The following is a 23,492-nucleotide window of genomic DNA, read 5'->3' on the forward strand; positions in this document are numbered from 1 at the left end:
CTGCAGCGACTCTACTTGTCATTTTACCCATTATAAGATTGTGGAACACTGTTTCACAATAGCAAATCAAAGTAAGGCTGGTGGTGTTGCCCACAATTACAATAGAAGTGGAATGGCTTAATTAGTAAAACATTAACTGGCAGGATTCCTATAAGTAAAAATGTACATATTTAAGGAGGCTTATTGTAACATTTATACCATTTATTTTATAATACACTAATTCGAATGTAAAAGTGAATGTAAATTACCAGAAATTAACATGCAATGTGAAGAAAAGTCCTTTCATCCTCTGCAACTGTAGCATTTGGCAGATTCAGGAATAAATAATCTTTTGTGGCAAGGGTATGCCTTATCAAACATATGCAGATCAGCACTAATTAATGCTAATTAAGGTTTCCTGTCTATCTAGTTGGAAAAACGTCCAAATGTTATGAAATCCAGTTAGTATGCCTATTACGCTAATTGTTTTATATGGGGTGGTTCTTAATTAAAATATGTAAATTGACCTTAATTGCTATATACTAATGGGGGTTCATGTTATCTCACTAAAAGTGACAAGATGGTGAGGAGGGGTATTTAAATGACTAATTCTGATAAATCCTTAACTAAATGACCTTTACTCAAAATTAATTTTAATTGGAAGTTCGCTAAAGAAACATTTTTCTTCTTTGTTTCTTTCTAGTTTTTAGTAATGTAAGAATGTTACTCTTCTTTGTTAATACAGCTTTAGAAGCAGTTGTGCATTGTTAATTACACTTAACAAGCAAGTTAATTTGACTGTTTACTGTTTATAGTTATCAGGAAGTTATTGATATCCTCATTTCAGTCTGGGGAGAAGTGAATTCTCATTGAATGTGTATTTATAGTTAGAATCCTATAGGTAAGTTGGCCAACCCAGTTAGTTTGTTAGAGTATGTGTTGAAGTTTGATGAGCCGGTAGTATTAATATGTACTCCTTGGCTGATTTACATTGCAATTGCTTTTTAAAAAAATGTTTTTTTCTTTACAAAACATTAGCTTTTATTGGAGTTAAAAATCTCATTGAAGGTATTTGCATTAAATAGACTGAAATGATATTCTTACATTTTACTTACCAGGTTTTTATTTATTATTTAATTGCAAACAAATTAAAATATGTATGCCCCAAACCAGTGTAAATTAATTTACATATTTTACTTATTTTTTTTACTATGCTAACCTTGCAAGTACAGGAAATAATTTAAATAAAACTAACAAATATTTTACGCTTTCATCTGGAAATAGTTTATGTTCACATGTAATTTAAAATATATTTTTTTAAGTCCTTCTGTAAACATGTGAGAAAGGACTTAGTAAAATATTGTCATATGGAAAAGAGCAAAGAATAAAGATTGTAGTTTTTCTTTGTCAAAAGGAGACCCAATATCTTTACTCTTTTATCAGGACATCGTGACAAATGTTTCACCTAGAATTATTCGGGGTACTACCTCTGGCCCTATGTATGGCCCTGGACAAAGCTCCTTCCTGAATATTGAGCTCATCAGTGAAAAAACGGCTGCATATTGGTGTCAAAGTGTCACTGAACTAAAAGCTGACTTTCCAGACAATGTAAGTGTGATTTAACGTCTAAAACAAAAGAATTGGCATAAGTTGGTGAATGTTTATTTAAACATCCAATTCATAGGCTTATAAATATTAATGTGTATAATATATTTTATTAAAGAATCTGCCAGTTGCTTTGCTGATGCATAGAAAGATAAAAAAGAAAGAAAAGCTCAAGAACTCATAAAAATCTGCACAATGTGAGGCTTTGTTATAAATGGGTGCCATGCAGATGGAAAAAGTATCTACATAAGCAGGAAGAAGAGAAATGAAATACTCATTTTATTGAGTTGATTTTCACTGGATGTGGCTAGTATTTATGAAGGTGATGACCTTAGGAAGAAATTATAGACTATAAATCATTTTAAATATAAATCTGAGGCAGAAGCAGAATATCTTCGTATATAGTGTATTTATGTTTTTTCAGTGGGAAATAATTCACCAAATAATTTTAATACTTTTATACTAAATGAGTCACTATTTTTTATAAAACCCTTTCTTTAAAAGTACTGTATATAAAGATTACATGTATTTCATTTCTTTATGGATTTTGTATGTTGCCAGTAGTTTTTTTTTTAATATTTTATTTATTTGACAGAGAGAAATCACAACTAGGCAGAGAGGCAGGCTCCCTGTGGAGCAGAGAGCCCGATGCGGGGCTCGATCCCAGGACCCTGAGATCATGACCTGAGCTGAACGCAGAGGTTTAACCCACTGAGCCACCCAGGCGCCCCCTGCCAGTAGTTTTTTAACCTATAGATCGTATTTTCTCTTCAATAGATGGTTACAGTTGTTCTTGATGTCATTCATTTTTTTCTCCCCTCCCCTCACTTCAGGGCACATATGCACACACGTGCGTGTGCACACACACACACATTCCCTCTCTCCATCTTATTTTCTGTCTGAGAGCTGGTGATGAATGGAGGTTGAGGTTTGAGCCATGTGTGTCTTTATTTGTAGAAAAGATTCAAAGACAAATTGGAATAGTTTAAGTATTCTAATGATAAATGTTTTAAAATCTAATGAAAATCTAATGAAAATTGTTTTCCCACAAACTGGTAAATTAGAAAACCTTACAAAGGGACTTTTGCTATCATACTGTTGTCTAACCCATTAAGTTTTGTTTTTCTTTTTTCTGTTTTAGAAAGTCCTAATTGTTTCAAGGTTTTCCTATATTGAAACAAAATTTAGACACTTAGAATATAATTAATCTTCCTCAAGTCAATCCTTCGGATATGAAGGGAACTTCGAAGACCCATATGAAACCTATAGCTTCCGTTCATTAGGAATTTTTCACTTTCTGAAAATGATGTTGCAAATCATCTCTGTGTTCACATTATACAATCAACTCTAATAACAGTTAGGTTGAGCTGTTTGTTTTTTAAAGGACCCAAATTTCATGGGAAGTTTTTCTCAGAATGACTAGGACCAAAAGTGGGTCAACCATAAGAAGAATCATATACACACAGACACACACAGACACGTATATATATATTTATTAAATATACACATAATTATTATTGTGTATTGTATTATATATACACACATTACATATACACACATATGTATACATATTTTATTTTATTAGATATATATATATATATATATATATATATATATACTTTTTTTTAAGATTTTATTTATTTGTCAGAGAGAGAGAGAGTGCACAAGTAGGGGGAGCGGCAAGGAGAGGATTGGGAGGGAGAAGCAGGCTCCCAGCTGAGCAAGGAGCCCAATGTGGGGATTGATCCCAGGGCCCTGGAATCATGACCTGAGCTGAAGGCAAATGCTTAAACAACTGAGCCACCCAGGCATTCCTATAAATAAATTTTTAAACATGGTCTACAGGTTTGAGTATTATACCAGGTACTGAACATGCAGTGACATTAATACTAATCACAATAAGCTTGAGTTCTTATAAGATTAAATTGTACTTGGTACTGTTATAACTGCCTTATATATTTTAACACTCATCCTTTAAACAATCTTATAAGTACTATTACTTTCCCTATTTCACAGAGAGGAAACTGAGAGGAAACACAGAAGTTAAGTAGCATGCCCAAGAGTTACACGGCTAATACAATCCACAGTTATAGTTTCTGTGGTTTTAGTTACCGGCAGTCAAGCCATGGTCCAAAAACAGGTGATCTCCTTCTGATGTATTGTTTGGAAAGTCAGTAGCTGCTTAAAGCTCTGTCACAGTGCTTATGTCATTCACCTCACTTCATCTCCTCACATAGACACTATCCTCTCACATCATCACGAGAAGAGTGAAGACCGTATAATACGGTATTTTGAGAGAGAGAGAGAGAGAGAGAGAGAGAGAGAGAAAGATCACATTCACACAACTTTTACTAGAATATGCCATTATAATTGTTCTATTTTATCATTAGTTATTATTGTTAATCTCTTATTGTGCCTAATTTATAAATTAAATCTTTATCGTAGGTGTGTACGTATAGGAAAAAGCACAGTATTTAGAGGGTTTAGTGCTACCCATGGTGAAAGTAGCCACTGGAGGTCTTGGAACATATCCTCCATGGATCAGGTTGGGATTATTATATACAGTGAAACCAGAATTTGAACTTGAAACTTGCTTTTAGCATCTGTGCTCCTTTCTAATGATAGTATTCTCTAATGTACCTACTATAGTGTCATTTCAGGCCTTTAAAATTTCAATATGACTTTTTAATGCAGCATAAGAATAGTATGAAATATAATTTCCCCAAATATTGCTTCTATAGTATTTAGATACACCAGTGTATCTGAAAAGAAAAAATTATTTTTCCTGGAAGAGAAATCCCACCAATGGCTTAAGTTCTATCTACCCTCTTCTGGGCAGGAGTGAGATGTTAAATAATGGCCTCCAAGAAATGGCCGTAAGTAGACAAGAAAGCTGAGATGAAACCTTCGCTTTGTGATTCCACGGCCAGGAAGAAGAGGCACATTTAAATGTTCTTTTCAATTTCCCTGGAAACAATTTTCTTCTCCTATAATGCTTTTTCTTCAGAGGAAACAATGCTTGCATTTCTTGTTTCTAATTCTTTCACCATTTAGATTATATTCATTATTCTTTTTCTATATTCTTAGAACTAATTTCTAACATTTTTATTCCCCATATCAAAGATAACATCTTAAATACAATTAAAATGGCATTCCCATTTGAACCCATGGAAATAATGTGTTGCACCTAGATATTGCCATGCTGAGAGTAGAATATCCCCCACTGTTTTGGAATTACTCTGATGCCAAACCCAATGAGCTGAATGAAAGAAGGTGACCCTTCATTTTCCAAGTTTAATTATCACTCTCACTGGAGTTTTCCCACATCATTCTCAAGTGCGTGGCTGCCACCTTTAATGACAGGGATCAGATAATTCAACCCACTGTGGCAGCTTCTAAGCAAGGGCTAACTTTTGAAAAAGAAATTATTCTGGGGGTTGTGGAGAAGGGATGTAGGTCAGCTGATATCAGCAGCTAGTATCACTCTTTCCAGAAAGAACAGGAACCAGTTGACCATGAACTTGAGGAGACAGCTGGAAGAACATCTTGAATATAAAGAGATCCTGAAATATATTATAAGGGCTTGTTTCTTAACTATCACAGAGTTACACCAAAGCCTACACTTATACTAGACTTCTGCCCAGCTTTCAAGGTCCTTTTATTTATCTGTGAATTAAATTTGGCACACTGATCATTGTAGTGACAATTATTACTAAGAGTTTTTTTTTGTTGTTGTTCCTAAGCTGAGATTTTGCAATGCTTATTATGAAATGTACTGTATAATTAGGGCTTACAGAAATCAATTTTAAGTGAATCCTTTCATTCTCACTGCAAAAGCCTTAGAAACCATATATTTTAGACTTTGAAAAAAAAATTTTTACCAAAAAAAATACATGCTGCATTTTGTCTGAATGCACTGAATTAGCAAACAAAGACTGATATTTTCTATCATTTGTGGCAGCTAAAGTAAGAGTTAGGCAAAAGATAGGGATTCAGCAGTGAATTAGCTGGTGAAGATAGAAAAGGGAATGATGGCTTTGTTAGAGAAATTAATAAAGGAAGAACAATTGATATGTAAATATACTTCTATTACAATACACCTCATTCTGCTGAAACCCTTTCTCACTTCATTACTGGGAAATCAGCATTACGCACATTAAGTTCAAAATTATTCCAAAGAAGTTGTTCTTCATCAGCATTCCCGAAAGGCTTTCCTGACCAATAGCCTCTAAATACAGAGTTCTTAACTCTCCATGTGTGCGTGTGTGCCATGGACTCCTTATACACCTTTGTGAAACCTAAAGGCCTTTCTTCAGAATGTTTTTGAATGTGTAAAACCCAATTTGGTAGTTTGCAAAGGATTCCCATTGTAGTAAAATAGAATGCTCAACTCATTTTAAAGAATACCTTATAGTAACGCATGTTCCTGTTTAATAAGTCACTAGAAATACAGCCTGGTGGCAGATCTAATAATTATTAGATTACTAATAGTTATTAGAGTACTGTAATTTTGACATATAATGGTGACTGTCAGTGACATGGTGAGATATCTGTGACAACTGTGTGATTTTCCATGGCTTCTGTCAGTGAAAAGTTACAGGTATTGATAGTGCTACTGTGGTTTGTTGTATACAGGAGGAAATGCTAAATTTCAGCAGAGGTTAGTGAAAATAAAGGTCTAAGTTTTTCCCACCCAAATTCATGAATTTCCTGCATTCTATCAAGAATTCTATGTACCTCAGATAAAGAACCTTTGTTCAGTGGTTCTCAGTTCTGGGTGCATATTAGAATCGCTTGGGAAGCTTCAGAAAAGGTATTTATGGTTAGACCCTGTTCTAGTTCAGTCATTTCAGAAATTCTGGCATGGATACAATGAGTATAACTCTGTGTATGTGTGTGTGCATGCTTGGCATGCGTGTGTAGGTTGTGTGTGTGTGTGTGTGTATTTTTTACAAAGTTCGTCAATTAATTTTACTGTGTATAAAACTAGCATCATTCATAAACCTTGACATATATTATTAAATATTTATTAAAGTCCTGTATCAGACCTTGAGAGCCGTTTATAGGTACTAGGAACCGTGGGCTTCATATATCTGTGAAGCAGAGTTATTCCTCAGTTTCTGGATGAGGAAACTGACTTTTCAAAACATCGCATTGCACAGGGCACTGTGTCACACAGCTAGTAAGCGAAGTTACTGGAACTGAAAATCTTCCCTTTACACCTTGAAGAGGTATTTAAGTTGGCTCTAAAGAACCTGCAGAATTAGGAGTAACGTTATTTCAGTCCTCCCTTTCCCACCCACTCAGATGGGTCAATTATATTGAGCTCTCTTAACCACAGACTCTCAAAGAGAAAATAAAATCTTTTTATTGGACAAAGAAACAAGTCTGCCATCAGCCAACCATTATTTTGTCATTAGTCCCAGCACGGGACATTTTATAGCTCAGTATTTACTGCTTTGCAGGGATGTAGCTGACTTTAGAAAACAAGGTCAGTGACTCAGTGTGGACCTTGGTTTGAACTGTTACCTGGTCCCATCTTAAGTTCTGTATTTGAAAATAGGGAGTCAAGAGATTCAGTTGGATCTATGGATCCCCTAAGCAAGGAAGATGCTCACTGCTTATTCAGTGGGTATTCATCACCCCGTAACTCCTGCAGTCTTCCTATGGCACCATGAAGCCTGACTCAGCAGGAGCAGGCTTTCTTTTCTTTGGATTATTCATAATTAAGTCTCACTCATTAGAAATAAGGGGATTTTGGGGCGCCTGGGTGGCTCAGTCATTAAGCGGCTGCCTTCAGCTCAGGTCATGATCCCAGGGCCCTGGGATCAAGCCCCGCATCAGACTCCCTGCTCCATAGGGAGCCTGCTTCTCTCTCTCCCACTCCCCCTGCTTATGTTCCCTCTCTCACTGTGTCTCTCTCTCTCAATAAAATGAATAAAATCTTAAAAAAAAAAAAGAAGGGGATTTTGTTACCCCCCTCTCAATCTATTTAGAAAGATAAAATTTAGTAACAGATAACACTATAATACATATGTTGTCAGGCCAACAATGACCTGTACAGGGTTGTTATTTTTGCTTTCTTTTTTTATTAAACCATTGTTTTCTTATCACAGACCTTATAAACCATAAAAATGACCTTGGCCCTTTCCCCCTTATATCCTGAAGAGGATATTCACCAACAGAAATGTAAGCATCCCTGCACTGGAGCGATTCCTCCTTTGCTCCCTCTGGAATTTTTTAAGCTTCTCAAGTCTCTATTTCTGTCAATTTCTACACATTCCCATGTTGATTTATTTTAAATAAATTAGGAAACTGCTAGAGCAGTTATTGAAGGGAAGGTTAGTATGTCCCCAGGAAACTCCTTCCTTCTTTCCACCATGAATTCTAGAGGACATAGATACTTCCCAACTTCCCTTCTTTGCTAAAATCCAGAACAGTTATCTGATGACATTACTTTAATGATTTTTTTAAAAAAAGATATATCTAGTCTACAGAAAAATAAAATAAAAATGAATCATAATAGTAATGGAAATTTTAAAAGTTAGGGTGGATGGAAGTAAACTAATCCATATCGAATTACCGTAACAAATACCTATTTTCATTTTCCTAGATGTGATAGAGTCAAAAGCTAAAAGCATAAGTTTTAAGTCAGAATGGATTTGAATTTCAGCTTGTCTTCTGACTTGCTATTTATTGGCACTCTCAACCTCAACTTCCTCATTTGTGCAATGACAACAACTATTCTCAGAGGTTATACAAATTAAATGAGATATTATATATAATATGTTTGGCACATTGCAGTTATTCACCACTTTAAATTACATTACATAGAATACCTTTATGCATTTAGCTTTTATTCCTACTTAATATAATAATTGGTTTCCATAAAATATTCTGAAAGACAGATTTGGTAGGTCAAAGGTAACAGCATATTTATAGCTCTTGATGTATATATAGTTCTTGAAGCATTTTTGAACAATTCACATAAAAGTCACTATTATAGAAATAATTACCAACTAAAAAATTAAAAACTAACTCACGATTCTTCTGAACTTGAGTTTATTATATGTCATATAGAATATAAAGTCTGATTCTTTGTTCAGTGTTGTATTCATTATACTTCTGTGCTTTAATATCATTCATTCTTTTGACTTAGTTACCAATTAAAACAAGACTTAAATAATGAGTTATTTTCTTAGTGTCAGCATAGAAACAAAGAAAATTTAAAATATGTTTAGTTCTACAAAGCAAGAGTAGCCAAAATAAACCAGAATACATAATGTAGCTCATAGTTCTCTGATTCATTTCTGGCTCCATGTAGCCAAGTTGTTTTTTTTTGTTTGTTTGTTTGTTTTTGTGATAAAATATTCCTAGTTCCTTAAAAGAAAACATTAGCTACAGTTTAGGTGGAGTAATAGCACTAGATTTACCATCCCAACTGAGACAGCAACATAAAAGAAAACTTACTAAATATATGAAACAACAGTTTTTAAGACCTGGAACATCAGTCAGTAAAGATAGTAGTCACTGAGAGATGGAAAACTAAGGAACTGAGCTCTACCTTTGCTCAAGAAGGTTTCCAGGCCACATTGCAAGGAGCAGAACCCAAGGATCTCTCTGAGTTGAGACAGAACTGTCCAGAAAGACCAAGGTGGTTAGGATTCACAAGAGAGAACACCAGAAAGCAGAGAGCTACATACAGAGAACTCTCCAGAGCCCTGCAGAATGTCTCTTTTGAGTGTTCAGCAGAATGCAGATCAGCTCATGCAAGTGAGTGAATTAGGAGGGACTATAGAAAGAACTTTCTGAATGGATTGGAGGGACAAGTAGTCAGTTCTCAAATGCATCTGGGAATAATGACTTCCTGCTAGCCAGACTAGAAAACCCTGTGATTCAAAATTAGCCATAGGCTGAGGAGCACTGCTTTAGTCATGCCCAACAAACTTTAAAAGCAAGACCTGAAAGGATCAAAATATCTCCAAGTAACTTAACTGAAGCTCAGAATAAAATTAAAGGATATAGGAATACAAAATATCTAGGACCAAATAAGATAAAGTTCACAGTGTTTAGTATTCAATTAAAAATTACCTATTAGTGGGGCACCTGGGTGGCTCAGTGGGTTAAGCTTCTGCCTTTGGCTTGGGTCATGATCTCAGGATCCTGGGATCGAGCCCTGCATGGGGCTCTCTGCTCAGCAGGGAGCCTGCTTCCCCCTCTCTCTCTGCCTGCCTCTCTGCCTACTTGTGATCTGTCTATCAAATAAATAAATAAAATCTTTTAAAAAAATTACCTATCAGAGAGGGAGACAAACCATGAAAAACTCTTAACTGTGGGAAACAAACTGAGGGTTGCTGAAGGGAAGGTAGGTTGGGGGATGGGGTAACCAGGTGATGGACATTAAGAAGGGCACATTACGTGATGAGCACTGGGTGTTATACACGACTGATGAATTGTTGAACACTATATCTGAAACTAATGATATACTATGTGTTGGTTAATTGAATTTAAATTTTAAAAAATTACCAATCATGTAAGAAAGTAGGAAAATACAACTCCAAATAAGAGGAAAATCAATGAAAACTGTTCCAGAACTGATGGGATTTTAAAATTAGCATGCAAATGTATTAAAGTATCATTATAACTATATTCCATATATTCAAAAACTAAGTTAAGAGAAGGAACATAGATAAAAAACAAACAAACAAACCCCCACTAAACCAGACTTCCAGAATGAAAACTACAATGAATAAGATGAAAAATACACTGGTAGTTATTAACAGCATGTTAGGCACTGCAGAAAAAATGATTAGTCAACTTGAAAATGTAGCAATAAAAACTATCTAAAGTAGAATGCATGCAGGGGTGGGGGTGTGTTGGGGAGTGGGGAGTAAACATACTGTTAGTGTGCTAGGGACAACGTCAAGTGGCCTCGTATGTACTGGAATTTTCAAAGTTTGAAGAAAAAAATGGCCCCAGTTTTCCCAGTTTTACATAAAGCTACAAGCCTTCCCATTTGACAAACAAACAAACAAGCAAACAAGAAACTTGAGCTCCAGGTATAAGGAACATGAAGAAAATTACACCAAGGAGTATATCATAATCAAATTAATCAAACCAGTGACAAAGAGAAAATTTTAAAAGTGAAGACAGAAAGCATGTTCCATATGGAAGAATAAATATAAAGGTTATTGTTTTGATTTGTTGTCAGAAACAACACAAGCTAGAAGACAACTTTCAAGTGCTGAAAGAAAAAAAATGACAACTGTTCAACTAGATTTCAATATTCAGCAACATATCTTTCAAAAATACAGATGAAGGGAGCCTGGGTGGCTCAGTTGGTTGAGCAGCTGCCTTTGGTTCAGGTCATAATCCCAGAGTCCTGGGACTGAGTCCCACATCGGGCTCCCAGCTCCAAGGGGAGTCTGCTTCTCCCTCTGACCTTCTTCCTGCTCATGCACTCTCTCTCTCTCTCTCTCAAATAAATAAATAATCTTAAAAAAAATAAAGATGAAATACATTCTTTTTCAAACACAAAAAGACTAAAAGAATTCATCACTGAGGGATTGGCACCACAGGAAATATTTTTTTAAATGTTTTAGGTAGAAAGTAAAATGATGCTAGGTTGAAATCTGGACCTACACAAAGGAATGAAGAGTGCCAGAATTTGTAACTATAAACTTAATTTAATTCACGTTAGAAGAGAATTGGTTGCTTAAACAAAAATATAAAACAGTCTGTGGTTTATAAAATATATTAAGGTAAAATATATGATAATAGTACAAAAGTTGTGAAGAAGAAATGGAAGTATACTACTGTAAGCTTCTAACTCCTTATGTAAACTTTTTTATCACTTGGAGATAGACTGGTGACTTAAAGATGTATGCTCTGAACTCTAAATAACCAATAAAGTAATGCAGGAGAATTATGTTAAAGCTAACAATAGCTAAAAAGCTAAAAAGCAATGATAGAGATATAAAATAGAATCATACAGAGTAGCAAAAGAAGGCAGAAAAAGAGAGAAAGCCTATAAAAAAGAGACAATGCAGATAGAAACCCTGTAGTAAGGTGATAGAGTTAAACCTAACTATATCAATAATCACATTAAATGTAAGTTGTCTAAATAGCCCCCATTAAAAGGCAGAGATTTTCAGATTGGATGGAAAAGCATGACTCAACTATATGTACTGCTTACCAAAAAAATAAAATAAAATTTAAATATGAAGACACAAATAGAAAATTGAAACAATGGAAAAAGATACACCATTATAACTCCAATTAAAAAATCTTGTAATGTTAATAGCAGACAAAATAGATATCAAAGCAAAGATTATTACCAGGGACAAAAAGAATCATTTTATAATGATGAAATGGTCAGTCCATCCAGAAATGATAGCAGTCCTAAGGTTTATGCACTTAGTTACAAGATTCTATGATACATGAAGCAAAAACTGATAGAACAGGAAAGAACAATAGAAAAACTCAGAATCACTGTTGATCCTAATATCTACCAGTAAATAATTAATAAAACAATGGAGTGAGGCTATTCAGAATTTGAAAAATTATGTCAACTTATCTAATTGACATTTATTGGACATGTCACCCATAGCAACAGAATACACAGTCTTTGCAAATACATCCATACCGTTTACTAAAATAAGCTATATTCTGTGCAATAAAAGAAGTCTTAATAATTTTAAAAAGTTCAGTTCATCTAAGGTTCATCTAAGTTCATCTAAGACCACAACAGGGATGTATTTGGAAAATCCCCAGAATATTTAAAAAATAAATAATACATCTAAGTTACCTTTGAATAAAGGGAAAATGGCATAAAAGAAATTGAAATTATTTTGAATTGAATAAAAATTAAAACATTAAATATTAAAATTTTTGGTATGTCATAAAAACATTACAAGTAGGGAAATTTATAGCATCAAACACATATAATCAGAAGTGAATAAAGTTCTCAAATTAATTATTGCAACTTCCATCTCTACTTACTAGAAAAATAAGAACAAACTAAACTCAAAGTAAATAAAATAAGGATATAATGAAGATCAGTGGAGGAAATTGATAAGATAGCAAGAAAAACAATAGAGAATATCAAGGAGAGTAAAGCTTTGCAAAAGTCATTGCAAGAACAACTGAAATTGATAAAAAAAAAGCCAGATTGATGAAGGTAAAAGGAGAGAAGAAACACAAATTATCAGTATAGGAAATGAGAGAAGTAGCACCACTGCAGATTCTATGCATATTAAAAGAAAAACTATAGAATATTATCAATAATTTTATGCAAATAAACTGGTCAGAGTCCATGAAAGACAGAAATTATTAAAGCTTAGTCAAGAAGCAATAGATAATATTAAAGAAATTGAATATATAGTTCCAAACATTTCTATGAAGAAAACTGCAGGCCCAGATGGCTTCATGGGTAGATTCTACCAACGATTTATGAAAAAATAATGCGAATTCTACACACACTCATTCAGAAAAGTAAAGCAGAGGAAATACTTCCCAACTAAGTCTTTGGTACCAACACCCTAGTATCATAACTTGACAAAGACAAGATAGGAAAAGTATGGACCACTGTCCTTCATGAACATAGATGAAAAAGTTCTAAACAAATTTTAACAAATATAATCCAATAATATATAAAGATTATTAATATATTACGACCAAATGAAGTCTGTCCCAAGAATTCCAAGTAGGTTTAACATTTGAGACTACTGTAATTCACAGAAATGACAAACTAAATAAAAGCAACAATGACAACAACAATATAAATTATATAATTATCTCCATAAACCAAACAAAAAAAATTTAAGAAATCTAAAAATCTGTTTCTAATTTATTTATTTATTTATTTATTTTTAAAGATTTTATTTATTTATTTGACAGACAGAGATAACAAGTAGGTAGAGAGGCAGGCAGAGAGAGAGGAAGGGAAGCAGGCTCCCTGCTGAGCAGAGAGCCCGATGCGGGACTCGATCCCAGGACCCTGAGATCATGACCTGAGCCGAAGGCAGCGGTTTAACCCACTGAGCCACCCAGGCGCCCTCTGTTTCTAATTTAAAAGAAATTTCACCAAACTAAGAATAGAAGGGCAATTCCTTAACTTCGTGGAAAGCATTAAAAACAAAAAAACCAAAGGTAATATCACGGTTGATGGTGAAAGACTGAACATTTCTTTCTAAGAGAAATAAGATAAGGGTATCTGCTCTCACCACTACTATTCTGCATTGTGCTAAAGTTTCTGTTCTGTTAAATAAGAGAATGACAACAATAACAAAAAAAGACATGCAGATTTCAAAGGAAGAAGTAAAACTGTTTTTCATTCACAGATGACATGATTGTTTATGTAGAAAATGTGATTAAATGTACCAATAAAACCACTTTATTTACAAAAGCAGCAACTAGCTTACAGGCTGTTGTTTTTGGACTTGATTTTTTTAAAGATTTTATTTATCTATTTGACAGAGAGAGAGAAAGAGAGAGAGAGGGAGAGCACAAGCAGGGTGTGTGGTAGGCAGAGGGAGAAGCAGACTCCCCAATGATCAGGGAGCCCGACATGGGGCTCGATCCCAAGACCCTGGAATCATGACTTGAACCAAAGGCAGACGCCTAACCGACTGAGCTACCCATGTGCCCTCAGATTTGATTTTTTTAAAAAATAATACATTAAAATCATGTTTATCTTCATTAACAACTTTTCTTGTACTCTCTTAAATTTTTACCCCAGGAGAATGCCTAACTCACCTCATCCCGGACATAGCCTGTTAAAATACTACTTTAAATAATAAATGAGTTTATTGGCCAGGTTACAAAATATAAGATCAATTTACAAAAATCAATCAAACCTTTTTTTTTTATTTATCAGATAGAGATCACAAGTAGGCAGAGAGGCCGGCAGAAAGAGGGGGGAAGCAGGCTCCCTGCTGAGCAGAGAGCCCCATGCGGAGCTCAATCCCAGGACCCTGGGATCATGACCTGAGCTGAAGGCAGAGTCTTTAACCCACTGAGCCACCCAGACGCCCCCAGTCAAACTTTTTATATGCTAGCAATAGACAATTGGAAACTAAAATAAATATATTCATATATCAATAGCAGCAGATACATGAAATAGGGATAAATCTGACAAAGATGTGAAAGACATGAACTCTGAAAACTACAAAATATTGCTGATAGAAATCAAAGATGACCTAAATAAATGGGAGGCTATACTGTGTTCCATGATTGGAAGAGTTTGTATTGTTAAGATATCAAGTATCCCCATACTGATGTAAAGATAAAATGCAATCCTAATCAAAGTGTTAGCATTATTTTTTTCGTGGGATTTCACAAGCTGATTTTGAAATTCTTATGGAATTTATAGTAGCCAAAACCATTTAAAAAGAACCAATTTGGAAGTCTAAAAATCTCTCATTTCAGGACTTATTTTAAAACTATAGGAATCAAGATAGGGTGATACTGGCATAAAAATAAATATACAAATAGACTAATGGAGAATAAGAAGCCCCAGAACAACTCACACATTAGTTGTATGAGCAACTGATTTTTGGCTATGCTGCAAAAAGGAAATCCAGTGGACAAATTATAGTCTTTTCAACAAATGATGCTGGTACAATTGGGTATCCGTATTCAAAAAAAGTATATGTTGACTCATATCTGGCATGATATATAAAAATTAATTCAAAGTGGTCATAGACCTAAACGAAAAACCTAAAACTATAAAACTTCATAAAGAAAATATTGGAGAAAGTTCTTGTCACCTTAGGTTAGGCAAACATTTCTTAGATACATACCAAAAGCACAGCGCTTCAAAGAAAAAAAAAAAATGACATGATTAGAATGTTTTGCTCTTCTAAACCTACTGTTAAGAAAGTGAAAATACAAACCAGAATAGAAGAAGATATATCATATATTTGATGAAGGACTTATATCCAGAATATTTTTTTAGTCCAGAATATTTAAAGAACTTTACTATGGGTTTCATAGTAAGAAAGGAAATAACCCTCCTCACTTTGAGCAAAAAAATTTGAGCAGATACTTCATCAAGGCAGATTATGAATGATAAATACACAAATGAAAATGTGCTCAACATCATTAGTCATTATAAAAAAGCAAATTAAAACCACAGTGAAATATACACCTATTAGAATGTCTAAATTTTTTTTTTTTTTTTTTGACAGAGATCACAAGTAGGCAGAGAGGCAAGCAGATTGAGAGGGGGGAAGCAGGCTCGCCACTGAGCAGAGACCTAATGTGGGGCTCGATCCCAGGACCCTGGGATCATGACCTGAGCTGAAGGCAGAGGCTTTAACCCACTGAGCCACCCAGGCGCCCCAGAATGTCTAAAATTTAATGTTAGCGAGGATATGCAGCTACAAGACTCCTATACGTGGGGCATGATAAACATGTTCATCATCTTGATTATGACGGTTTCAAAGTAAATACACCTGCTTTAAATATGTACAATTTATTTTATGTTATACATTATATAACATATAAAGAATTGCACATATATAACATATGCAATTTATGTATACATAACATATGGAATTATATATAACTTATATAACATACTACATATAACATATATAGAATATGTATATCATATGTAAAGTTATATGCCAATAAATCTGCTTAAAAATAGGTTCAATTTAAAATTATAATGCTACTTTTCATGGATTGTTTCCTGGTAATTAATTCTGAGTTTAGGTGGATGGGTAAACTCCTGTCACTGAGCTCCTCAATCCCTACCCCATTGTCTGAGCCACCAGGCAATTATTATCCTCCACAAAATTGTGGCTTATTGGTATAGCTTTCTGGTAACATTCACTTGATATTGACTCATGGGAATTAACAGGTTAAAATGACCTTATGCTGTTTTAAGAAAAAAAAGAAATGTTGGGTCAATTTTTGAGCTTCTGCTTTGTGGGAGATTAAAATGGTAGTCATTCATGTCTTTCAGTAAGGGAAAAATCAGAAGAAAATTTATCAAAGCTTTATACATAGTCACATTTTACAAGATTAACTGCCTACAACATACTTTTTCTCAGACTCCCCTTTACTTTGTAATTTGTCAGACTGCCTTTTGGGTAACGGTATTGTCTCCTCCATACGGAAGTATGGCATGGAACACATGAACCATGCAGAAAGAGACCCCAGGGATAGTGATGATGAATTGAGTTTAAACTCTTTTTTGGTATAAAGTAGCTCATGAGAGAGTCAATGGAAACAATTTATAAGTTATACATGTTTGCTACGTAACTGTAACTGGACCATGTCTTAAAATGAAACCAAGTCCATACTCAAACAGCTGGAGTTTCATTCAGTGGGCTCAATTAGTTATTACAAATTTGGTAATCTCTCATCCTTTCTAACGTTTTTGTGGAGAACTCAACTCAAATGTATTCTTCTCCTAAAATATTTGGGAAACCAGGAGAGAGAGAAAGGATAAAGTAAAACCTTCTACTCTCCTCCCCTTGCTCCTGCAAGTCCCTAAAATATATTTTTTTTTATTTAAAGGTCCCATTTAGGGGCATCTGGGTGGCTCAGTTAGCTAAACAACTGCCTTTGGCTCACGTCATGATCCTGGGGTCCTGGAATTGAGCCCCACATCCGGCTGCCTGCTCCTTAGGGAGCCTGCTTCTCCCTCTTCCTGTTCCTGCTGCTCCCCTTGCTTGTGCTTTCTCTTTCTGTCTCTGTCTCTCTCTGTCAAATAAATAAATAAATAACCTTTTAAAAATAAATAAATAAATAAATAAATAAATAAAGGGCCCATTTAAAAACATCTTAGAAAAAAAGCACCACTGTTTTATGAGAGGCTTAAAAGTAGGAGGTAATATAAAGGTTTTTATTTAACATAAGATACTGCAATTATATGTGTTGGATTTACTTTGTTGAAAACTACTTATCCTATTTTACTTTTGGCGGGGGGATGGGAGCTTGCTGGTAGACAATATTTTTCCCCCAGGTTCTTTTTTGGCCACTAGGTATTTTATTCTTTTACATTGCACCCTACAGGGAATATTCGAGAGATTTATTTTTCAGAAGGAACTATTTTCATATTTTCCTCTTAGGTCTTTTAAGACATTTACTTGAAAGTATTCTCTTTATTCTTTAAGATAGTTAAACAAACAAAACTTAGCAGTGCTGTTTTAAAGGTTTGTACACTGATATAATGACTGTTTTTCCTTTTTAGCCATTATTTATGGTTGGATAGTTGATTCATTTAAGCAGAATTTGAGGCTGTATCTGAGACCCACAAATAAGATCTAATTAATTAAAACCAGCTAAAAGGAGAATGGTCACAGAGGCCTTGGACAACTAATTTAATCACCAGACAAACCAAACATTCCTACAAGTGAAGTAAACTTTGATAAAACAAACATGTACAATGAACCCTCCAAATGACTGAAAATTGTATTCTGTGGGATTTGTCTTCATTTTAAGAATCAAAGTTATGAAAATATACATTAGAAAGAGGGCCATTTTAGTAGGAATAATACATATTTATAGGCAACTTGCAATTATCCATTTCAGTAACAGGGAAGAAATTCAGCAATAAGGATATGTTATTTTTACCAGTATCTTCTAGTTTTATACCAACAGTGCATTTCATAATTGTGTTAGAGATAAAAGCAAAGATTTAAAGAAGAAAAAAGAAGAACAGAAGAAAAAGAAAAAAAAATCTTTTGGCAATGAGCCTTTTCCAATGCAAACCCCAAATCTTAAGGGAAGTATAAGAAGCAAGAAGTGAAAAAGGGACTTCAGGAAGTCAAGACATAATAACTCACTAATTTTGTATAGCCATTTGTAGAACACATCCAACATAACTGGATGAAGGTAGTAATTTCTTAAGGATTTTACTCAGGTAAGTGGTAGAATTTCTGTTATGTTCAAGTGCTATTTATCTGTTATGTTCAGATAACAAAACATCTGATGTGTACACACAATAGAAAATTAATATTTCTTAAAAGTCAAGCTTTAGAGTACTCAAAAATGTTCATGTTTTTCTTTTCACCTGGATTTTCTTCCCCTTCTGGTGGAGGTGCTAATGAGCAGAGAAATGGTAAAGGTAATCAGCCAGAGGGAAGAGAAGAATCAAAGACCTAGATAATTCACAAACTGGAAAATGAGCTCCTAACTAATCAGGACTGGATTGTAAATAGGATAGAAAGAATTTATGCATCCTTGGTATTGGCCTGAATAGCATTTGTACCCAATCCAAGAAAAGTATGTGTGAATTTCACAGTTAGCTATTTTTTCTCCCTTTGAGATTTTTTCCTGAACTAATTATCCATTGTGTACATGAAGCAAAGAAATAACTTACCATTAAAGTCACTTTTGAGGTGGATATTTCACTTCACATGTTGTTAAAATGCCTGGAGCATTAATAAGGAATGAGTTAACTTTATTAATATAGCTTCTTTGGGGAGTTTCTGATCTATATACTGATCACCCAAAAGGAAATTTTGTGTAATATTTTATTCATGCAAAATTTAGGGAAGTAACTAGATTGACTAATCTTTACATAATAAATAATTTAATTTAACTTTGTGCTGCTTTTTGCACTTTAATTTCTTCATAATGTGTCCTTTAAAATCCCCAATATTAAAATGATCAGTGACTGTTTGTGGTTGATTTCGTTTAAATTGTAAATTTAGTTATGGCTTTGGGGTTACAAGGTACAGGGGAAGGTGCCTTAATATAGGAAGTGAACACATTTAAAGATTGGAAAAGCTATGTGTACAATCAGTTTTTTAATGAGATGTTGGAGACAGCGTAGAAATCACACAAACAATGACATATAGCACTACATACCAGTAATTCTTAGTGTTACCTACACTGTAATTGCACCTCAAATACTTCACATTTCATATACTTTCATACCCACTACTTAACTCCAGGATTTTATGTCATGTCTTGTCTTTTATTTCTTTCCTTTCCTTTCCTTTCCTTTCCTTTCCTTTCCTTTCCTTTCCTTTCCTTTCCTTTCCTTTCCTTTCCTTTCCTTTCCTTTTCAGATTTTATTTATTTACTTGACAGAGAGCAATCACAAGTAGGCAGAGAGGCAGGCAGGGAGAGAGGGGGAAGCAGGCTTCCTGCTGAGCAGAGAGCCTGACTCGGGCTCCATCCCAGGACCCTGAGATCATGACCTGAGCCGAAGGCAGAGGCTTAACCCACTGAGCCACCCAGGAGCCCCTTGTGTCATGTCTTGATACAGAGTTGTTGCCTTTGTCTCTGCTTAACACCTTTTGCGAACTTCTCAGGTCAAACTCAAACAGCCAGAATAAATGCAGTATGGTTAGATTGTGACTGAAATTCAGGCAGGACTTCTGCTTCTCCTTCAGACATAGAAAACCAGAACCCGCCACTCTCACCCTAACAAGCAGAACAAGTCAGATAAACTGCAAAATGGAGTTTTTAAAAACCTCGCAGGAGGTGCCTCCTTAGCGCAGTAGGCAGCGCGTCAGTCTCATAAAAACCTCACGGGGGGTGCCTGGGTGGCTCAGTCAGTAAAACGTCAGACTTTCAGCTGAGGTCATGATCTCAGGGTCCTGGGATCAAGCCCCTTGTCAGCAGGTTCTTTGCTCAGTGGGGGCTCTGCTTGTCCCTCTGCCCCTCCCCCTTACTTGTACACTCTTTCTTTCTCTCAACTAAATAAATAAAATCTTAAAAAGAAGAAAAAAAAAAACTAGCAAAGATCTGAGAATGCAAATTAACCTACATGAACTAAATTCCAGAGAATAATAAGTTCTTTTTTGGAGAGAAGAAACACATGACTGCTTTGCTCATGTGTTTGCTCAAGACACATAAGTGGTTTTATGTGTGAAAATATAAGGAGCCTAGACACAGACCCTGTCAGTCTTTGGCAACCAACTCTTTCCCATGTTACTTCGTTGAGTAGTCTACCACTTGTGGGCTAAGGCAACCTAAGTGAGAGAGAGCCGCTCTAAGGTAGGCACAGTCTTCTCCAACTACAGATCAGAACCCTGCTGAAGGCTTGGGTTGCAAGACATTCTAGGACTTCACCCATGCACTGCAGTGGCTCTTTTGAAGGTTTGAGGAAGGAAGGCTCAGCAGAAAGATACTCTGAAGCACAGAAAGCCTGTGTGGACTGCAGAGCCAAGAGAACGCCTTAGCAACACAAAAAACTGACAGCTGGTATGTAAGCAGCAAAAGATATATCTGATGGTTTAGAAAGTTGGTGGCTGGCCTAATCGTAATAAAGAGGCCCTGGAGGCTTTCTGGGGCTCAATTCCCAAGTCCTACTGAAAAGAAGAGTTCTGATTCAGCCATCAAAACGTTTGAAGCCAGTGGAAAGCTGAATCTAAGTAAAACCACAACAAAGCCTAGACTCAACAACAGATTTCATCAACTCAGTCTCCTACATTAGCAACCTGATAATAGAAGTGATGCACTCTTTTCTGGGGAGAATTATTGTTTAGGTAAGTCTCTACTGTTCTTTTTTGGCACGGGTAGGACCAGAGGGAGAGAGAATCTTAAGCAGGCTCCACGCCCAGCCTGGAGCCCAAAGTGGGGCTCTATCTCACAACCCTGAGATCATGTCCTGAACCAAAATCAAGAGGCAGACACTTAACCGACTGAATTACCTGGGCATTCTTCTATTGTTCTTTTGTACAAACTATCTGGCATACAATAAAACATTATAAAACATGGAAAAAAAAAAAAAAAAGACAATGTGACCCGGCATCAAGATTAGGTTTTCTTGTAGGTTGTCCGTAGAGCAGATCCAGAGATAGAATTGAAATGATCAGATAGAGACTTTAAAATTACCATGATAAAAGCAAAAAGAAAATCCAATGGAAGAGCATTCATGAAAAGATACAGAATTTTATCAGAGTTGTAAAGTATTAGAAAGATCCAAATGGAAATAAATGAAGAATACTTTGTCAGACATGAAAAATTAATGGGATAGGCTTTATGGGAGCCTGGATATGGCAGAGGGAAGAATCAGTGAAGTTGAAAGAATAATAGATGTTGCGCAAACTGAAGAATCAAAGAAATACATGCCATAGTGTTTGCTATCTGTGGGACAATATCAAATGCTCTAGCATTGATGTAATTCGATCTTATAAAAAAATAAGAGAGAGATTTGGGCATTAATTATTAATTCAAATGATACCATCTTACAGTGGCCTTCCTTGACCATCATGTGGAAGGCAGTCTCCTATCCCAGATCCCAATAATACTCTTTACTTTTGAAAGTATCTATTTTTATTTTATTCTACCAATATTTTTTAATTAATTTTTTATTTTTATTAAAATATAATGTATTATTGGCCCCAGGGGTACAGGTCTGTGAATCGTCAGGCTTACACACTTCACAGTACTCACCATAGCGCATACCCTCCCCAATGTCCAAACCCAACCACCCTCTCCCTACCTCCCTCCCCCTGGCAACCCTCAGTTTGTTTTGTGAGATTAAGAGTCTCTTGTGGTTTGTCTCCCTCCCCATCCCATCTTGTTTCATTTTTTCTTTCGCTAACCCCCAACCCCCCCACGTTGCCTCTCAAATTCCTCATATCAGGGAGATCATATGATAATTGTCTTTCTCTGATTGACTTATTTCACTCAGCATAATACCCTCTAATTCTATCCACGTCATTGCAAAAGGCAAGATTTCATTTCTTTTGATGGCTGCATAGTATCCCATTATATATATATACCACCTCTTCTTTATCCATTCATCTGTTGATGAACATCTAGGTTCTTTCCATAGTTTGGCTATTGTGGACATTACTGCTATGAACATTTGGGTGCATGTGCTCCTTTGGATATATTTGTATGTTTAGGGTAAATACCCAGTAGTGTGATTGCTGGGTTGTGGTGTAGCTCTGTTTTCAATTTTTTGGGAAACCTCCATGCTGTTTTCCAGAGTGGTTGCACCAGCTTGCATTCGCACCAACAGTGTAAGAGGGTTCCCCTTTCTCCACATCCTCTCCAACATCTGTCATTTCCTAACTTGTTAATTTTAGCCATTCTGACTGGTGTCAGGTGGTATCTCATTGTGGTTTTGATTTGTATTTCCCTGATGCCGAGTGATGTGGATAACTTTTTCATGTGTCTGTTGGCCATCTGGATATATTCTTTGCAGAAATATCTGTTCATGTCCTCTGCCCATTTCTTGATTGGATTATTTGTTCTTTGGGTGTTAAGTTTTATTAGTTCTTTATAGATTTTGGATACTAGCCTTTTATCTGATGTCGTTTGCAAATATCTTTTCCATTCTGTCAGTTGTCTTTTGGTTTTGTTAACTGTTTCCTTTGCTGTGTAAAAGCTTTTGATCTTGATGAAGTCCCAATAGTTCACTTTGCCCTTGCTTCCCTTGCCTTTGTTGATGTTTCTAGGAAAAAGTTGCTGTGTCTAAGGTCGAAGAGGTTGCTGCCTGTGTTCTCCTCAAGGATTTTGATGGATTCCTTTCTCACATTGAGGTCCTTCATCCATTTTGAGTCTATTTTTGTATGTGGTATAAGGAAATGGTCCAGTTTCATTTTTCTGCATGTGGCTGTCCAGTTTTCCCAACACCATTTGTTGAAGAGAACATCTTTTTTTCCATTGGACATTCTTTCCTGCTTTGTCAAAGATTAGTTGACCATGGAGTTGAAGGTCTATTTCTGGGCTCTCTATTCTGTTCCATTGGTATGTGTCTGTTTTTGTGCCAGGACCATACTGTCTTGATGACATTAATAGAGCTTGAAGTCTGGAATTGTGATGCCACCAACTTTGGCTTTCTTTTTCAACATCCCTCTAGCTATTTGAAGTCTTTTCTGGTTCCATATAAATTTTAGGATTATTTGTTCCATTTCTTTGAAAAAAATTGATGGTATTTTGATAGGGATTGCATTAACCGTGTAGATTGCTTTAGGTAGCATAGATAT

General features: G+C 35.4%; 1 protein-coding gene across 1 annotated transcript in view; it reads left to right on the forward strand.

Annotated features, from left to right (window-relative positions):
- The window catches only part of DPYD (dihydropyrimidine dehydrogenase), an 853,664-nt gene that overhangs the window by 484,790 nt on the left and 345,382 nt on the right, over positions 1-23,492 (forward strand). The window contains exon 14 of the mRNA XM_047727240.1: positions 1,423-1,587. Within this exon, the coding sequence (XP_047583196.1) occupies positions 1,423-1,587 (165 nt within the window). The remainder of the gene's footprint in view (positions 1-1,422; positions 1,588-23,492) is intronic.

This window comes from Lutra lutra, chromosome 4 (assembly GCF_902655055.1).
Source record: "Lutra lutra chromosome 4, mLutLut1.2, whole genome shotgun sequence".
NCBI lineage: Eukaryota > Metazoa > Chordata > Mammalia > Carnivora > Mustelidae > Lutra > Lutra lutra.